At 40.5% G+C, this 18,418-nt stretch overlaps 1 protein-coding gene across 1 annotated transcript in view; it reads right to left on the bottom strand.

Annotated features, from left to right (window-relative positions):
* The window catches only part of EPG5 (ectopic P-granules 5 autophagy tethering factor), a 124,579-nt gene extending 106,560 nt beyond the window's left edge, over positions 1-18,019 (bottom strand). The window contains exons 1-5 of the mRNA XM_065889424.1: positions 17,951-18,019; positions 4,156-5,097; positions 2,537-2,780; positions 1,166-1,302; positions 165-272 (exon numbers count right to left, since the gene is read on the bottom strand). Coding sequence (XP_065745496.1) covers positions 165-272; positions 1,166-1,302; positions 2,537-2,780; positions 4,156-5,097; positions 17,951-18,019 — 1,500 coding nt within the window. The remainder of the gene's footprint in view (positions 1-164; positions 273-1,165; positions 1,303-2,536; positions 2,781-4,155; positions 5,098-17,950) is intronic.
* Between the last annotated feature and the right edge of the window lie 399 nt (positions 18,020-18,418).

Raw genomic sequence — 18,418 nt, 5'->3', positions numbered from 1 at the left:
AGCATAATAACTCCTACGAATACAGACTAGATATATCCCAATAATTTTATTTTAAATATCAATATTTTTAAAGTAGGCTTATTTTTTAAAGCAACTTCTTCAGGAAAAATGTTTAACAAAATCGCCTCCCATTCTCTTCAACATTAGAAGGCCATTCATCATACCTGGATGAAAGGAACAGCCCATTTACTAACACCAGCCGGGCATCGAAGAATATGGTTTAGAAGGAAGAGGTGATCTCCAGGACAGCCAACTCTTTGTAACACTGATACCTAAACAATAAAGGATGTATAGTTTTACTATTTACAAAGACGAATGTTTTTAAGGGCCTAATGAAATCACTTATCCGATATTTAAATACATGTGATCTTTCAAAAGAGTAACCAGACATAAGATATACCACTGACTGGTTGAGTTTCTACCGCAGAGGTACACAGAGGCCTATGAACCTAAGAGCACTGTGATAAAAGTATCATAAGCAGTTTCTCTGCAAACCCAATTTTTATTATCTGGCAAATTACAAATCACTAATGTTCCTGGCCACACGTGAATAGATATAAGTCAAGTAGTTTAATCTATTCCCAGTTTGTAATAGTTTCTCAGATACAAGTAAGTATGCTTAGAACCTCAGCCCATATCTAAGAATGCTAGCATGAACCTTAAAAAAGCACCCAAGGGAGCTCCATTGAGAAACATAACCAGTAAACGAACAACCTCTCCCCACGTAACACACCTGATATCTTTCCTAAAGTTCCCAAATCCTGATTCCTTTCTTTTTTTTCCCTTAAAAAAATTTTTTAAAGTATAATCACAGCATTAAACACAAGATGATAAAAAAGTGATATGAACAACTTTTAGCTCACATACCTATATTCTGAATATACATCTAGTCTTAAATTTAGCATGCTTCCCACATTTCCATTTCCTTCTAAGTCGAAGGCCAAAGATAATTTAACATAAACTTTACCAGAGAGAAAAGCACTGTTTGCTTAATAATGCACTAGATAAGGATAACTTATTTCCACGTCATTTGCAAAGAAAACGTCACTAATATATTAAACAAATTAGCTGAAGAAGCTATTAAAGAAAAACCTATAAGGAAACAGGAGATAATTCTTAAATTATCAGGGAAATAAAGGACAGTATACTATGTCTATTTCCTTACCAATTTCTGCAGCCAGAGAAGAATATCATCATGGAACTGAGTATCTTCATTAACTCTCCTGGTGAACATGAATAAGACACTAATGCACTCCTTTAGCTGACACAGATCAGAGGGAATGCTTTCTACCTGTTTAGAAACTATAAATTAAAAAGAGGATTAAATGAGTCCCATATAAATGGTATTTGTGGGAGAATTTTTAGTGTCTCTACTTAAAATAAATAAATAAATAAACTATTTAAAATATTTAATTCAGATGAAAATCCAAGGAGAAAAGTTACATCAAAATATCTGAGTTTCTACTAAATATGTAAACTGAAAAAAGTATTTAACTTCGTGAAGTATTTCAAAGCAAGAAAAAATTAACTTCATCAAAATTTTTTATTTAAAAATCAGCAAATCTCTGGCCTAGCCCCAGCTGATTAGTTATGAAAACGATAAGGGGGAAGAAGTTTTTTATTTTTAATGATCCTAGTATCTCTCCAAGAAATAAAAATTGCATACATAATACTTATCATATAGTAAAGGCTAATTTCTTTTTCTTTTTTTTTTAATAAACGTATTTATTTATTTATTTTTGGCCGCGTTGGGTCTTCGCTGCTGTGCACGGGCTTTCTCTAGTTGCGACAAGCAGGGACTACTCTTAATTGTGGTGCGCAGGCTTCTCATTGCGGTGCGCGGGCTTCTCTTGTTGCGGAGCACGGGCTCTAGACGCATGGGCTTCAGTAGTTGTGGCATGCGGGCCTCAATAGTTGTGGCTCATGGGCTCTAGAGAGCAGGCTCAGTAGTTGTGGCGCACGGGCTTAGCTGCTCTGTGGCATGTGGGATCTTCCAGGATCAGGGCTAGATACCTGTGTCTCCTGCGTTGGCAGGAGAATTCTTAACCACTGAACCACCAAGAAAGCCCAAGGCTAATTTATTAAAACCCAAAATAAGATGAAAAATTCAGAACATTATAAATGCCCTGATGAAAATTAAACACCCCAACAAAATGGACAAGCAAAAATAAAGTGCAACAGACAGAATGAAAAAGTATTGTGATTATTAGTTTTAGAATCAAAAACTATATTTGGACTTGAATTGGTAATGAACACATAAATTAGGACAGTAAGAGACATTAATGATAAAAAGCAAACTTTTGGCTTCCTAGAGAAGGAGAGAATGACAGCCCACGGGGTAGGGAGACCTGGCACTGCTCCGAAGAAATGTTATTAAGGCAGATCTCAGTCCTCTATTGGGGGAGGTAAGGTAAAACAGCAAGCACAAATTATCCCTTATAATATCCACACACAATAGAATCAAACAGATTGTATCCCTCAATTCTTTTTATATTTTAGACCACAAGAAAGAGTGAGACTTTCATTACTTACACACCTTGGCCTTCCTGATGAATTGCTAAAGATCTCAGAACAGCCGAACTATTGAGTAATGTGTAGATGTAAGACTCCACTTGCAACCGTGAGAGCACAGAAGTGTAAGAATGCAGCGCCAAGGTCTGGTGGAGGTGCTCAGATTTGGCATCAAACAGTTTTTTTAGCTCTCCCAGTGCATTTTCATTCATCTCCACTCTCTGGTAGCGATGATGGCCTGAAACTTTCACTTGATCAGCACAGATACCCTAGCAGTGGGCAAAAGGGTAAGATATGAAGCCAGTTACTCTTTGCTCTTGAAGCCTGTATACAATACACAGGCTTCAGTACCATCTTCAAAGAGCTTACAAATCGCAGTGAGGGAACAATACTACTACGTAGAAAACAATGAAGCTACTATACAACCAGGTGCCAATCACAAAGGCATCACAAGTTCAGAGACGAGAAGAGAAATCCTAAAATGCAGTAGGTGGGGAAAGGTGCAAGAAAACAACAGAGCTTGTCTCTAAGACCCTCATGACTGATGACCTTACCTTCTACTTTATAAACACTGAGGTCAGTGTGATATCCCCTCAACTTTGAGAGAACTCAAAATATCTCTGTACTTACCCTCACCATTCTTTGTGATTCTGCTCAAAACAAACCCCTCCTTTCCAATATTAACCCTCCAACTGTTTTCTTGATTCTATTCTCTCTTTTTGAGTATTTTCAAGTTTCCCTCTCCACAGGATCCTTCCTATCTACAAAGAGATACACAGGTCTCCAAGGAATGACGATTAGGGTTGGGGGAAATCACACGTTTCTCCCTGACATCTCCTCCATCTTCCCTTCACTGCTAAACTTGTCAAGAGTAGCCTTCTCTTCCTCGCCATCCCTCCCAGGCCACTATGCAATGGCTTTCCTGATGGCACCTTGGCCTCCATAGGGTCACATCTTATTACCTTCCCTATTTTCTCATTTCCTCTTGACCTCGTTCCATGGATCATCCTCCCCTTGACACTCTCTACCCATTAGATGTTCCTGGCATTATGCCCAAGGTCACAAGCTAAATGGCCCACAGGCTGAATCTGACCTGGAGACATGACTTGCTTTGGCCTCTACTGTGCATGAGTGAGTGAGTGAGTGAGTGAGAGTGAGAGTGAGAGAGAGAGAGCGAGAGAGAGAGAGAGAGAGAGAGAGAGAGTATGTGTGTGTGTGTGTGTGTGTGTGTGTGTGTGTGTGTGTGTGTGTATTTAGTTGCCAACATTTACAAATCAGGATCCCTCACATAAAAATCCAGATTTCTAGCTTCTCTTAGAAAAACATAAGATGTGGCAATGCTGAACCAATATAACCTCACAGCAACAATCAACTATAACACAAGAGCAGCTCCCCATGCTGGACCAGGCCTGAGCTTACCCAGTGATCACCGTCCCACTCAACCTATTTCACTTCTCCAGGTTACCTGCCCGGCCCCTGTGGGCATATGACACTGTGACTCCTGCACTCAATTACTATGGGCTAAGACAGGGTCAGTGTGGGTAAAAAGAGCAGACTCCAGACCTCAATGGCATCACAGGAATAGCAGCTCCACTGAAAATTCCCCAGGCTCCTGCAAGCTTTACGATACACTAGTCAATATACCTGTACAGACAACTGTTCCTCCTTGAAGTGCCATAGTCGACTTCTGGCATTTTGGCAATCAGACATCAGAGCAAGGAGCTCAGCTTCAGCCAGCAGCAGCTGCTTCCTACAGCGTGAGTAGTTCAAAAGCAACTCATAAAATTCATGCCTGTCCTGATGAGCCATGCTGTCAAATTCTTCTAAATATGATTCAACATTTTCCAGCCATGAACCAGGCTCAAAGACTTTTAGCTGTTCTTCAGTAAATGGTACTATTTCTGGTTGAGATGGGAGCTCCGGGTAGAGCCGCTCATTACGAAGCAAGGGTTTCACTGCCACCAAAGCCGGTATATCCCCAGCAGTTTCAGCTGGCAACTGGGGATACAGTTTTTTCACTCTAGGTGGCTGGAAAATGTCTTTGGCTTCACAAGAACTCTGCAAGCCAACATTTTGTAGCACCTCTGAAGAAAGACCCAAGGCTTCTTGGTCTTCTCTCCTATTCTGAGTATCTCTGACCTTCAAATTTTCCACTTCCTGCTGAATATAAGAAATATTAGATTGCAGTGTGCTTTCCAAAGGTCCACATTGTACCAGTTTATCTTCCTCCATTTCTGTAGTGTTCTCGGGGGGTTCTACTTTGGTTCCAACATCGCCTCCAGGATCGACCTTCGGCTTGACTGCATCATCCCCAGCACAGGCTATCTCCTCTCCCTCCTTCAGACTCTCTGTTTTACATGTCAGGGACTCTTCACTGCTTAGAGTTAAGGAAGTGAGTGGTACATCAAACATTTTACTCTCGTTTTGTCGACTAGCATCATTCTGGGGCTGGGAATCGGTTAACTCCTTTAGATGGTCTCCTTGGAATTCACAAGGTGGGGTAGGGATTTCCAGCTCTCTGGAGGTTTTTGGAAGGGAGACTTCATCAGACTCTTCCCTCTGAAGGGTTTCATATTTCTTCTTTTCCTAAAAACAAGATTTATAATGTGAAATAATTTATAACGTAACAATAACTGATGCTTTCAACATGAGGAATTTTTAAATTGTATAAAAAATCTAAGTTCACTTCATAAGCAATGTGTTTCATATTTCATATTATTCAATTTTGAGAATGCTGAATTTGGGAGATTCACTAGTCTAATCCCTACAGAGGAAGACATGAGAATAAGCAACAAATTATGATTCAAGAATGGAGAAGGAAAGTCTTAATTAGACTGTTCTCCATTCTGCTAGAGGTTAAGTAAGAGAGAACAGTCTCCAAGTATCTTAGGCTTCAACAGTTTTGCATCCTGACAAACATATCTATTCAAATTTCAGGCAGAAAAAGTCAGGACAACTTGAGCAATGAAATAACTATAGTACTGGATTATAACCTCAGAATAAAATCAATATCCATGAGTCCATACTCACATAACTAAATAGATAAACATATATACATATGTTATATGTATCTTTTTTTCCTTAATGGACAAGAAGTGGCACTCTTCCTTACAAAAGTCCAATTAATAAATGTAGATGGAATGAGAAAAACAGAAAATCACGATTAGAACTCCATGGTAATAACTGCCACAGGCAAGAGGCAAGATCTACTAAGTAATGAAAGTGAGTGAAAATTTAAGCAGAAGCAGAATATTGTATAGTCTCAAAGTATCCCCTAAATATTTAGTAATTACAAAGGGAAAAATCGTAAGTTTCGGTGGAGAATCCTGGCAGTCAACACCTTAACCAAGTGATCAGGGTTACTATAACCAGTAATACATCCCCATACGATGTGCTGAGAAGGTTTATCCCCTCTTCAGTACCCTTTCTAATAATGTATAACCTCAATCTAAGCATGAGAAAACACCAGACGAAAACCCAAATTAAGGGAAAGTCTACAAAATAACTGAAGTGCTATGATCATCAAAGAAAAGACAAGACTGAGGAATTATCAAAAGACTGGAGAAAACTATTAGAGACATGACAACTGAATGCAATGTAGGATCCTGGATTGGACACTGGAACAGAAAAAGGACATTAGCAAGAAAACTGGTGAAATTCAAAAAAGTTCTATATTTTAGTTAATAACATTGTACCAATGTTAATTTGTTGGTTGTGATAAATGTTCTACAACATAGAATTTACAGTTACATAACACAAGAAGATGTTGGATGAAAGGCATATGGAACTCTCTGTATTATATCTGCAACTTATTAAATCCAAAATTAATTCCAAAAAAAACAAAAAACAGTTAACCATTTAAAAAATAAGATAAAATAAATTATGGTTTTTTAATGAAGTATCTCTGGCATTAACACACAAACTAGACACACAGGAAAGAAGCCTGGATAAAAAAGAAGAAAAAATATGGAAATATTTATTATTTATTTAAATAAAATTGTTACATCCAAAGAAACTAAAAAATGACTGACTCTCTCAAATACTTCCCTCATTATAAATTTTTTTTTTTAATGTGGGGTGTTTTTTGGCTATGTTGGGTCTTCGTTGCTTCACGCGGGCTTTCTCTAGTTGCTGCGAGCGGGGGCTACTCTTCGCTGTGGTACGAGGGCTTCTCATTGTGGTGGCTTCTCTTGTTGAGAAGCATGGGCTCTAGGTGCACAGGCTTCAGTAGTTACAGCACATGGGCTCAGTAGTTGTGTTTCGCAGGCTCTAGAGTGCAGACTCAGTAGTTGTGGCGCATGGGCTTAGTTGCTCCACGGCCTGTGGGATCTTCCCGGACCAGGGCTCGAACCCGTGTCCCCTGCATTGGCAGGTGGATTCTTAACCACTGTGCCACCAGGGAAGTCCCCACTGTGAAATTTTAAGGAAGGCAAAATCATGGTTACAAAGTTATCAGTGATTTTGGATTATGTTGTCCAGCAAACGTCCAGCCAAAAAAAGCTGACAAGTAAATAGCCAAAAAAGTAAAACATTTATAGGCACCTAATATTAGGAAGAAAAGACGAATGTTTTTGAAATGGAATTTGAGCTCAGCTTGCTGGTAATGAACTACCAAATGTTTACAAATGGTGGTGATGCAAGAAGCAACGTGTCCCTCCAAAATTACTTTAATCTGCACCGTGGATATCAGATTCCGAGAGCAGCCATACAATGCATACAAACCACTTTGTCAAACTGCCTAAAATCATGAATACCAGGAAAGCATTACATGAGCATTTATAAGAAAATGAAAAAGTGGGTCCAATTACACTGCAATGATGTTTAGCACACTAGCTATAATAAATAGGTTTGTCAGATTGAGAGGTCAGAAAAAAGAAAATTAGGAGAGGGAGGCCAATGGTTACTACAGTGGGAGAAATACTGGTGTACTGTTCAGGGCAGAGGCCAAATTTTAGTGAGCTGAACAATAAAGAAATGAAATTAAGAAAACAACTTCATTTATAATGAACAGAGAACAAAATACTTAGGGATAAGCTTAACAAAAGAAGTGTAAAATTTATACTCTGAATATTACAAAACAAAATTTGAAAGAAATTAAAGACTAATAAGTGAAAACACATTCCATTTTCATGGATCAGATCACAATATTGTTAATATGGCAATACTCCTCAAATTGATATACAAATTCAACACCATCTCTATCAAAATCCCAGCTGCCTTTTTTGCAGAAAATGACAAGCTGATCCTTAACCTCATAAGGAAATGCAAGGAACCCAGAATAGATGAAACAATCTTGAAAAAGAAGAACAAAGTTGGAGATTTCACGCTTTGCAATTTCAAAATCTACTACAAAATTACAATAATAAAGACAGTGTGGTTCTAGCACATGGACAAACAAACAGATCAATGAAACAGAACTGAGAATCCAGAAATAAACTCTTTTTTTTAATCAACATTTTTTATTTCTTGTCTTTTTTTTTTCAAGTTGTTGGGAGCTTTTTATTTATTTTTTAACGTCTTTATTGGAGTATAATTGCTTTACAGTGTTGTGTTAGTTTCTGCTGTATGACAAAGTGAGTCAGCTATATGTATACGTATATCCCCATATCTCCTCCCTCTTGCGTCTCCCTCCCACCCTCCCTATCCCACCCCTCTAGATGGTCACAAAGCACCAAGCTGATCTCCCTGTGCTATGTGGCTGCTTCCCATTAGCTATCTATTTTACATTTGGTAGTGTATATATGTCCATGCCACTCTCTCACTTCGTCCCAGCTTACCTTTCCCCTGCCCCGTATCCACAAGTCCATTCTCTACATCACCGTCTTTATTCCTGTCCTGCCCCTAGGTTCTTCTTTTTTTTTTTAACATCTTTATTGGAGTATAATTGCTTTACAATGGTGTGTTAGTTTCTGCTTTATCACGTACCACAATGTTCACGGCAGCTCTATTTACAATAGCCAGGACATGGAAGCAACCTAAGTGTCCATCAACAGATGAATGGATAAAGAAGATGTGGTACATATATACAATGGAATATTACTCAGCCATAAAAAAACGAAATTGAGTTATTTGTAGTGAGGTGGATGGCCCTCTTAGAATCTGTACATACAGAGTGAAGTAAGTCAGAAAGAGAAAAACAAATACCATATGCTAACACATATATATGGAATCTAAAAAGACCAAAAAAATGGTCATAAAGAACCTAGGGGCAAGACGGGAATAAAGACGCAGACCTACTACAGAATGGACTTGAGGATGTGGGGAGGGGGAAGGGTAAGCTGGCATAAAGTGAGAGAGTGGCATGGACACATATACACTACCAAATGTAAAACAGATAGCTAGTGGGAAGCAGCCGCATAGCACAGGGAGATCAGCTTGATGCTTTGTGACCACCTAGAGGGGTGGGATAGGGAGGGCGGGAGGGAGGGAGATACAAGGGGGAAGAGATATGGGGATCTATGTATATGTATAACTGATTCACTTTGTTATAAAGCAGAAATAAACTCTTATGTTTAAGGTCAACTGATTTTCAACAAGGATGCCATGACAATTCAATGGGGAAAGAACAGCCTTCAACAAATGGTGCTAAACAACTGGATATCCAAAGAATAAAATTGTACCCCTATCTTATATCATACACAAAAATTAACAAAAAGGATCATAGACCTAACATAAGATCTAAACCTTTTAAACTTTTCAAAAAAAAACACAGGAGTAAATCTTAGTGACCTTGGGTTAGGTAAAGCCTTGTTAGACATGACACCGAAAGCACAGCAACAAAAGAAAAAAGTAGATAAATTGGACTTCATAAAAATTTTAAGATTTTGTGCTGAAAATCAAAACATGAAGAAAATGGAAAGACAACCCCACAGAATGGAAGAAAATGTCTTCACATCAATTATTATATAAGGGGCTTATATACAGAATAAAAAAAAAGAACTCTTGTAACTCAAGAATAAAAAGATGAACAATCCAATTTAAAAATGGGCAAAGGATCTGAACAGACATTTCTCCAAAGATAATACAAATGGCACATAAAAAGAGACTTAACGTTATGAGTCATCACAGAAATGCAAATCAAAATCACAATGAGGTAACATATCACACCCGCTAAAACTACTAAAGTCAGATAATAGTAAGTGTTGACAAGGATGTAGAAAAATTAGTATCCTCAAACACTGCTGGTGGGAAGCTAACATGATGCTTCTCTATGCAAAAGAGTTTGGCATTCTGAACCATGGTGATGGTGACACAATCTTGGATCATACCAAAAGCCACTGTATTACACATTTTAAATAAGTATAGTGTGTGAATTATAGCTCAATAAAGCTGTTAGATGAAAAGATGGAAGATTTTAAAAACTCAGAGAGTTGAGAAATAAATGAAAAGTAAGGAAGCAGAGATGGGAATGTGAAATAGAGGGAGAAAATTTTAGTTGTCTTTTCTTAAACTGTAAGAGACCTCTGGGGGTGTTAAATGTTAACTGGAAGAGAAGATAGGGAGCTGGAAGTAGGCCAAGGTGGGCCACAAGATCAAGGGCACAGTAAATAAACACACCTCCTGCAACCCACAAGCCACTTCAGGCTTCCTCTCCAGCCTGTCCCTCAGGAGTTTTTAACTTCCCTTTGCCAAGGGAAGTTGTTGCCCAACTCTGACCCCACCAAACCACTTCCTCTTTCCCTACTCCATGACTGCCCTTGCAATTTCAAATTCTTCCCCTCAACTAAACAAAATGAAGTCTCCAGCTGCTACTATCAAACTTGCAGGCCCACATCCAGCAGATCTACCTTCCTGGGAATAATCACAACCATAACAGCAACAGATAATATGGTTAGATAATCAATTAAAGAATTTTTTAAACCTTCCTAATGCTCCCAGAGAAGAACACATAAGACTTTGGGTTTTATTTCCCTTGGGGGTGGAACTCAGTGCTTCTCTGTTTAATTCTCCACCTGTGTTGTTACAGAAGTTAGGTCCAAAGAAGAATTAACCTGGGGTTGCCCCAGGAAAGGAGGTGGGGGAAAGGAGAGGAAAGCTGGTGATTTGATTCAAAGAATGGACTGGCCAGATCAGAGAAGGAAGGCAGAAGGAAAGGATGAACAACTGCGAGACACACAACTGTTTGAGAGGGTAGCAAAGGCCTGCCCCTGCCCCTCACAGATCCCTGGATAGGACAGGATGCCTGGGGTGCATATGCGGAGGGAGAAGGGGTTCACTGTGTTCATCACCAACGCCATGGCCTCTAAGCAGTGGTGAGCTCCCTGTGGCTCAATTCACTTCTCCAAAGCACAGAATAGGGGAGCAGGTCCTGAAAGGTCTACTAGCCTCCAACCTCTCCCCTACCACCAATTCATCCCAAACACCACTATAAGACTGGTCTCCCTAAAACACTACCCTGAACACCACAAAAACAACCACAGCTCTCCATTTAATGAAAGTCTGACTCTTAACTTCGGCACTCAGTGCCTTTGATGACTCAGTTATGATCCTGTCCCAAGACAAAATCTTCAATGACCACATCAACCCTTCCACAGCACATGCTTTACTCTGAACTCTGCGGTGTGTACTTGCCATCTGGCCCTGGTCACGTGCTACCACATATGGTTATTGTTGTGTCCCCCAAGTGACCAAAAATATCTTGAGACCAGAGAATATATCTTATGCCTTTTTGGATCTGATCTGCCTCTGATTTTCAACACTTTGTTCAATAAACATTTCTTGAAACAATAATGATGACTTATAGTTCACAAGAAATTACTGAGTACCAACTGTGTGCTGAGCTCCTAGGTACTTGCACCCTAAAATGAAGAAATTATTGAATTATCCAACAAATGTGCTCTGGCACATTCAGAAATTTATTTTTATATGCCTCACAGAAAGCAAACAGACTATCCAATGAATTCAGAGAAAACTGAACTTTTAAGCCAAAATCTGAATCAAATTTTACACTTAAGATACAAAATTTCATATAAAAACAAAAAAGAAAGCCAACTTCCAATTACTTTGCCTACTTGAGTTAACCAGAGATAAAGATTAGAACCTACTGTATATATAACAATCATTACAGATCACAAAATAAAATTCAAACAGAACTCCACGTGTATCAAGCTGTGTGTGCAAAAATTAGTGCTTACATAATTTTATTTTAACCAAAAGACATGTTTCTTACAACTGAAAATGGCCTAGAGATTAACATTTCTTTATTTTTGATCTCTACATAAGTTACGTACAGGTAGAGAACCAATTTTAAAATAATTCCACAGGAGAAAAAATAATCAAGAAGTTATACAGAAACAGAAGAGTTGTTAATAAACACAGAAAGACTTACTTAACCATACATTACAGTAAATATGCCCTACACTGTTGGTGTATGTGTGGGGAAAAAACCTAAAGAGCACATAACAAACTGCTACCAACAGTTATCTCCAAGAGATGGAATTCAGGGCATTTCATTTCTGTGTTGTATACTTCTCTCTCTGTGTGTATATACTCATACATACACACTTTTTTTAAGCAATGAGCACTTTTGTAGTCAGAAAAAAAGTTTATTTTTCTTTTAAGTTCTGGAAAATAAATGGTCACTTTCCATTCATCACGTGCAGTTCTTCCTCTTTAAACTGTACTAAGTAAAAATATTACAACTCCTTTCCATCCTTAAAAATATTAATGAGCTACTTCTTCATAAATGATAATGGTTCAGTTTTACACACTACATAGAATACTTTTGTGGGATTACTTTATTTTTTTTCATTATTCTGAAAGTATTTATTAGGTAACTACTACAGTATGTTAGGCATAGTTCTAGTACATGGGGTACATGAAGTGAACCAAACAGGCAAAGCTCCTTGGCCATGGGATTACTTTAAATGCAGGGTCTGTTTATCATGAATGTCTGTACCCACGGCACTTAGCACAACGCCTGGCACAGAATAGATAAAAAGGGCCTGGACACATGAGTCCAACTATCAGCTTAAGAGCTCTCAGGGCAATTTTACCCACTCTCCTTGGGATGTACAAGAATGCTTTACAAGTAAAAAGGAGAAGGATGGGGACTATACACTTTGCTGAGAATACAACATCTCCTCCTGGCTGCCACTTCTTTTGTGTTCCTCTTAGCAATCTTGCTTCACGTATCAGCAGCACTTTCCATGCTTGATCTCTTCCTCTTCCTTTCATAGGCTTTTTTCTCTCAGCTTCTGGGACCCCAAACATATCCTACCTCACCCGTCACTCCTCACGCTCCTTTGTTGATTCCTGCGCCTCTCCCCGCAAAACTGGAGTGCCCTTGGGTCCTGTTCTTGTCACCTGTTTATACTACACTCACTCCTAAGGTAACCTAGTTCAGTCTCTGGTTTTAAATAACTACCTATATGCTGATGACCCCAAATCTTTTATCTCTCCCAAACTCTAGATCCACATATCCAATCCATTTGGATGTCTGACAGACATTTATTTCAAAATTAGCATGTCCTAAACTGAACTCCTGATCTGCCCCCCAAAAGCTGTCCTACTCACTGCCTCCTCCCTCTCAGTCACCCCTGACTGTTTTCTCATATCCCAACCAAACCACCAACATAAAGTCTTGGCTAGATCTTCACCACCTCTGCTTTACAACTCTGGTCCAGGCCACCATCCCCTCCTGCCTGGATCACAGCAAAAATCTCTTAGAAGGTCTCTCTGCTTGTACTCTTGCTCCCTTACAGTCCGTTCTCAACAAAGCAAGCACAGTGACCCTTTAAAATAACTTAGATCATATCACTCCTCGGCTTGAAACCCTGAGGTGATTCCATATTTCACTCAAAGTACGAATCCTTACAATGGCCTATAAGGCCCTACACGACCTGGCCTCTTGTCACCTTCCTGACTTCAAATACTCTCCCAAATACTCTCCCCTCACGCACTCCACCCTAAGGATACTGCTACTGCCTTAAAGCATTTGCCCCAGGTGTTCCCAAGATCCAAATGGCTAACTCCCTCACCTCTTTCATGTCTTTACTTAAATTTCACCTTCAGTAAGGACTACCTTGACTGCTTATATAAAAATCACAACCCGGACTTCCTGGTGGCGCAGTGGTTAAGAACCCACCTGCCAATGCAGGGGACACGGGTTCGAGCCCTGGCCCGGGAAGATCCCACATGCTGCGGAGCAACTAAGCCCGTGCACCCCAACTACTGAGCCTGTGCTCTAGAGCCCGCGAGGCACAACTACTGAAGCCTGCACGCCTAGAGCCCATGCTCCGCAACAAGAGAAGCCACTGCAATGAGAAGCCCATGCACCACAACGAAGAGTAGCCCCCACTCGCCACAACTAGAGAAAGCCCGCGTGCAGCAACAAAGACCCAACACAGCCAAAAATTAATTAATTAAATAAACTTATTTAAAAAAACAACTCACAACCCATCCTAATCACCAGTACTCAGCTCCTTACCCTGTTCCTCTTTTCCTTTTTCCATAGCACTTGTCATCTTCTAATATACTACACATTTTATTTATTTTTTTATGGAGTTTTCTGTTTGTCTTCTCCTTCTAGAATGCAAGCTACGTTAAGGCCAGGTTCTTTTTTTTATTTTTTATTTTTCCTCTGTTTACATCCCAAGTTCTTAGAACAGTTTCTGGGACATAGTGGGTGATCGATGAGTGTTTATTCAACAAATAACTGGATCTTAGGAGGCACAACAGGAGCTAAATAATACAGAACATCCCCCAACTTCACTCCTATAATCACTCATGGGAAGGAGGGACTAAGAGGTAGAAATCATCTAGGCCAAGAAGCAAGAGGCGATGGGGATTTAAAGGTCTCTGTTTCTGTTATCAGTTTTCTGGGACACATCTCAATCTATCCTTAGCAATTACAATATGCTCTTACTATTAATGAGTTGTCGGCATTCAGAATTTATTATTAACTGCAAAAAAACTTTCCACGACTATAAAATATACTGCTTCTGCAGAGTAAATCCAATCTAAAAATCTACTGTTCTTAACCCATAATCTACCATGATCAATGAAGTCAGGGTCCTCCAAGGTGGGTGAAACTAATCAGGACTATCTCTTAGGTATCAAGTGATAAGCACCAGATAACCACAAACTAGCAATGTGAGCTCATCTTCCAAATGATTAACATTAAGGAATATAGGTCAGCTGCTGGGTCAAACTATCGAAAGGCAAAAGCACATGACACTCCTCACTTCCTGAAATGAGCCTTGGAACTACTTTATGGTTCCACTAACAGTAACCAAATTACACCACAATGGTAAAGGTTTCATTAATGTAGGACTTCATGATCATAAGCAAACCATAACCAGCACTAAGTAATAAATCTATTTACTCTAAGAGAAGAATCAATTTTCTAAACTGACAAGTATGAGGGCCTTGCTGATGTTGTGGGCTTTTTCCATTTGTTTTCTCATACTATTTAGAGGAAATTTACCAGAGTAAATTCTTCTGAGTGACAAAGCTTGGAAATATTCTTCAATACTGGTATTTTTTCCTTCATTCAACAAACATTAGCAAATGCCTACAAGGGCTGTAAAGGGTATTAGGAAAAAGACAGGTCCCTCCCCCACTGAGTTCACAGTCTAAGGGAGAAGAGAGACGTTAACAAACTAACTGCAAGTGAGATGAGTGACACAAAGGGGTGCAGAGCGCTACTGGTGAGGGCTGGGGGCGGCGGTAATGTGGGTGATGAGAGTGATGAGGTTTAAGCAGAGTCCTCATGAATGAGCAGGTGAAGAGGGACAGGAAGAGGTGTCAGCGCAGAGTAAAGAGCATGAGAAAAGGCCCTAAAGCAGGAAAGGACATATACGGTTGAGAATCAACAGAGATAGTAGTGAAGAACAGAGGCTGAGGAGAAAGACAAAATGCAGACAGTTTAGGGCCTTGAGTCCATACTTTGGACTCTTGGATTCTGGGCAATGGAAAATCTTTGAAAGGTCTTAAATAGGAGAGCAATCATTTTGGGGGTTTGTTTATAAAAATATCAATCCAGCTTCAGTTTAGAGAATGAGTAGCAAGAATGAACTTGGAAAGGCCATTTTAGCAAAAATCCAAGAAATCTTCCTTGGAGGATGGTTGAGTTAGTCAGGATGGAGAGAAATGGGCAGAATCAAGACAATAGTTACAAAATACAATTGGCAAGCCTTAGTGACTGACTAGATTTGAAAGGTGACTAAAAGTATGTCAAGGATTTCTGGTTTGATCAAATACCTCTGGAATTAAGGCCTCTTTATAAATTTTAAAAGATAAAAAATAAATTTATGTTTGTGTAGGGAGGTTGCCCACAATGTGTCAATAAAATGAGCAACTGGGGACTTCCCTGGTGGCGCAGTGGTAAAGAATCCGCCTTACAATACAGGGGATGAGGGTTCCATCCCTGGTCAAGGAACTAAGATCCCACATGCCACGGGGCCACTAAGCCCATGCGCCACAACTACTGAGCTCGCAGGCCTCAACTAGAGCCCACGCGCCCTGGAGCCTGTGCACCACAACCACAACTAGAAGAGAGAAAACCCACATGCCACAACTAGAGAGAAGCCTGCACGCCACAACGAAAAGATCCCACACGCCTCAGCAAAGATCCCACGTGTCGCAACTAAGACCTGACACAGCAAAAAAATAAATAAATAAATCTTTAAAAAAATAAAATGAGCAATTGGTTTTTTTGTTGTTGTGGTTGTTTGGTTTTTTTGCAGTACGTGGGCCTCTCCCATTGTGGAGCACAGGCTCTGGACGCGCAGGCTCAGCGGCCATGGCTCACGGGCCCAGCCACTCTGCTGCATGTGGGATCTTCCCGGACCGGGGCACGAACTCGTGTCCCCTGCATCGGCAGGCAGACTCTCAGCCACTGCGCCACCAGGGAAGCCCGAGCAATTGGTTTTTCATGATAGATTTAAGTTTGATTTTTAATTTTAGAAAATCTGTTCTAAACAAAATAACAGAGAATCCTCTTAACTGACCATTTTAAAGTATTTATAACATTCTAGCTATAGATACACATAGATATGTAGAACAATTATTAAGCTACTGGACTGAGAATTAAGATTTTGGGCTTTAACTTGAGTCTCATACTAACTGCATGACTTCTGGCTTATCATTTAACTTATCTAGACTTTAGTTTCATCATTCATTTTGAAAAAAAAAACCCTACAGATTGAGAATTAAGATTCTGCTCTCTACAGATGGATGTTTACATGTTATACACTACTATATTCTAGGTTCAGGGACCTTATGCATGGCTGACCAATGGCTTTTTACTTCCTCCTCTATTTAGATAGTCCTTTACCAGCCCAATACAATGCAAAATTACTTCTCTTAAAAATGTTTCTGAAATTAGTAGCAAAATGGCTTTCTCCCCGGAGTAATTCCTCACAGACCTGGGTACACTGATGCACATAACTCCACTACAGTTTTTTTTTTAAAGGCATCATAATGAAAGGGATCTATATAAGTCATTTACAGCTTATTAAATATGGTAGCTTTGAACACCAGTCTCCTGCTAAAATCTTGTTCTCATGAGAAAATCCTATTTTCATATCACTTTTAAGTTACACCTGCTCTGGAACATCACCTACTTGTAGGAAAGGAAATTTCCTGTATTTTTAATACCACCTTCATTATTTCCTTAATATAAACTCAGTTTCAGGTAAGCCAAAATTATATATGTCCAGCTATCCACGGGCAGCATTTAATCTGTTCACTGTAAAATAAACGTCATTTCAGAAAACATATGGGTACGAAATGAAAGCCCAGACTGCGCCTGCAAACAAGACAAATCAACTTTAAATCACACCAATACCACACGTTAGTATAATCCAGGAAACCCAGAAAATTCAGATCTGTCCCTGCGGTATGAGTCCCGCTCTGGTTTAATTTCTGGTCATTCGTGCCCCATCATAAACAACCAGGATAATGAGAAATAAACAGCAGCAGCACCACTGTGATCTCGAATTTTTAAACTGAAAAGGCACATCACTACAGCCTACTTTCTGTCTCTATCTGTAAAGCTCTTCCAAAGGATACATTCTTGAGTGGAGGAGGGGTCCCTTCCCTCTTTATGGGAAGAGGGACTGAAAATGTTCACAGATTATAAAGGAGAAAAAGAGAGTTAAAGATGAGACTGGGAAGAGAAAAGCTGCTTCACGATAGGAATCTAGACCCGGGTGAGGAAAGTCAAGAAAGGAGCAGAAAAGGAAGAGCCTAGTGAGGTCACAGGAGGAAAAAGAAAAAAAAAGGCTCCTGACAAAGTCCGGCAGAGAAACGTGAAGGAGGCACAGAGGAACAAGTCTGGTGTCAATGGGTGGGGGGATCAAATACGGGGAGGTGGGGACAGAGGATGAGAGGGGCTCAGGGGACGGGCAGGGTGGGCTGGAGAGGCCGAAGAGAAGGAAAAAAGACAGCGCACCTGCCAGGGCCTGGCGAGGATGGGATGGGCGGGTTCCCTCACCTTGGTTTTAGTCCGGCTGGCCTTGGCCTTGGCCCTGGCCCGGCGCGGGGGCCTCACCGCCTCGGCCATAGACCCTGCGATGGCAACGTCGCCACTTGTTTTTGTCAAAACTCTGCGCTTTCCACAACCTGCCCAGTTCCGGCCTCCGGGCTGTCACGTGATCGAATCTCCACCACTCCCGGGGGAGGGGCGGCAACTCGGAGCCTCTACCGGCAGCAAAGTAGGACAAACCACTCCGGGAGCCCTTTTCACTGGAGGATGGGGGCCCCGCCCCCTTACGTCCAGGCCCCACCCCCTGACCCGGCAAGCGCGCCTGGCTCCGGCCACGCTCGCCAATGGCTTGGGGTCGTCTTGGGTCCCGGCGTTACTTCCCGAACCGAGATCACGTCCTTCTCGCTGGCTCCGCCTCGCCGCACTCGGTCTAGGCTCCGGGAGGGCTCGCACACCTCACCCACGTTGACTTAAAGG

This window comes from Phocoena phocoena, chromosome 13 (assembly GCF_963924675.1).
Source record: "Phocoena phocoena chromosome 13, mPhoPho1.1, whole genome shotgun sequence".
NCBI lineage: Eukaryota > Metazoa > Chordata > Mammalia > Artiodactyla > Phocoenidae > Phocoena > Phocoena phocoena.
This window is presented reverse-complemented; position numbering and strand designations above follow the sequence as displayed.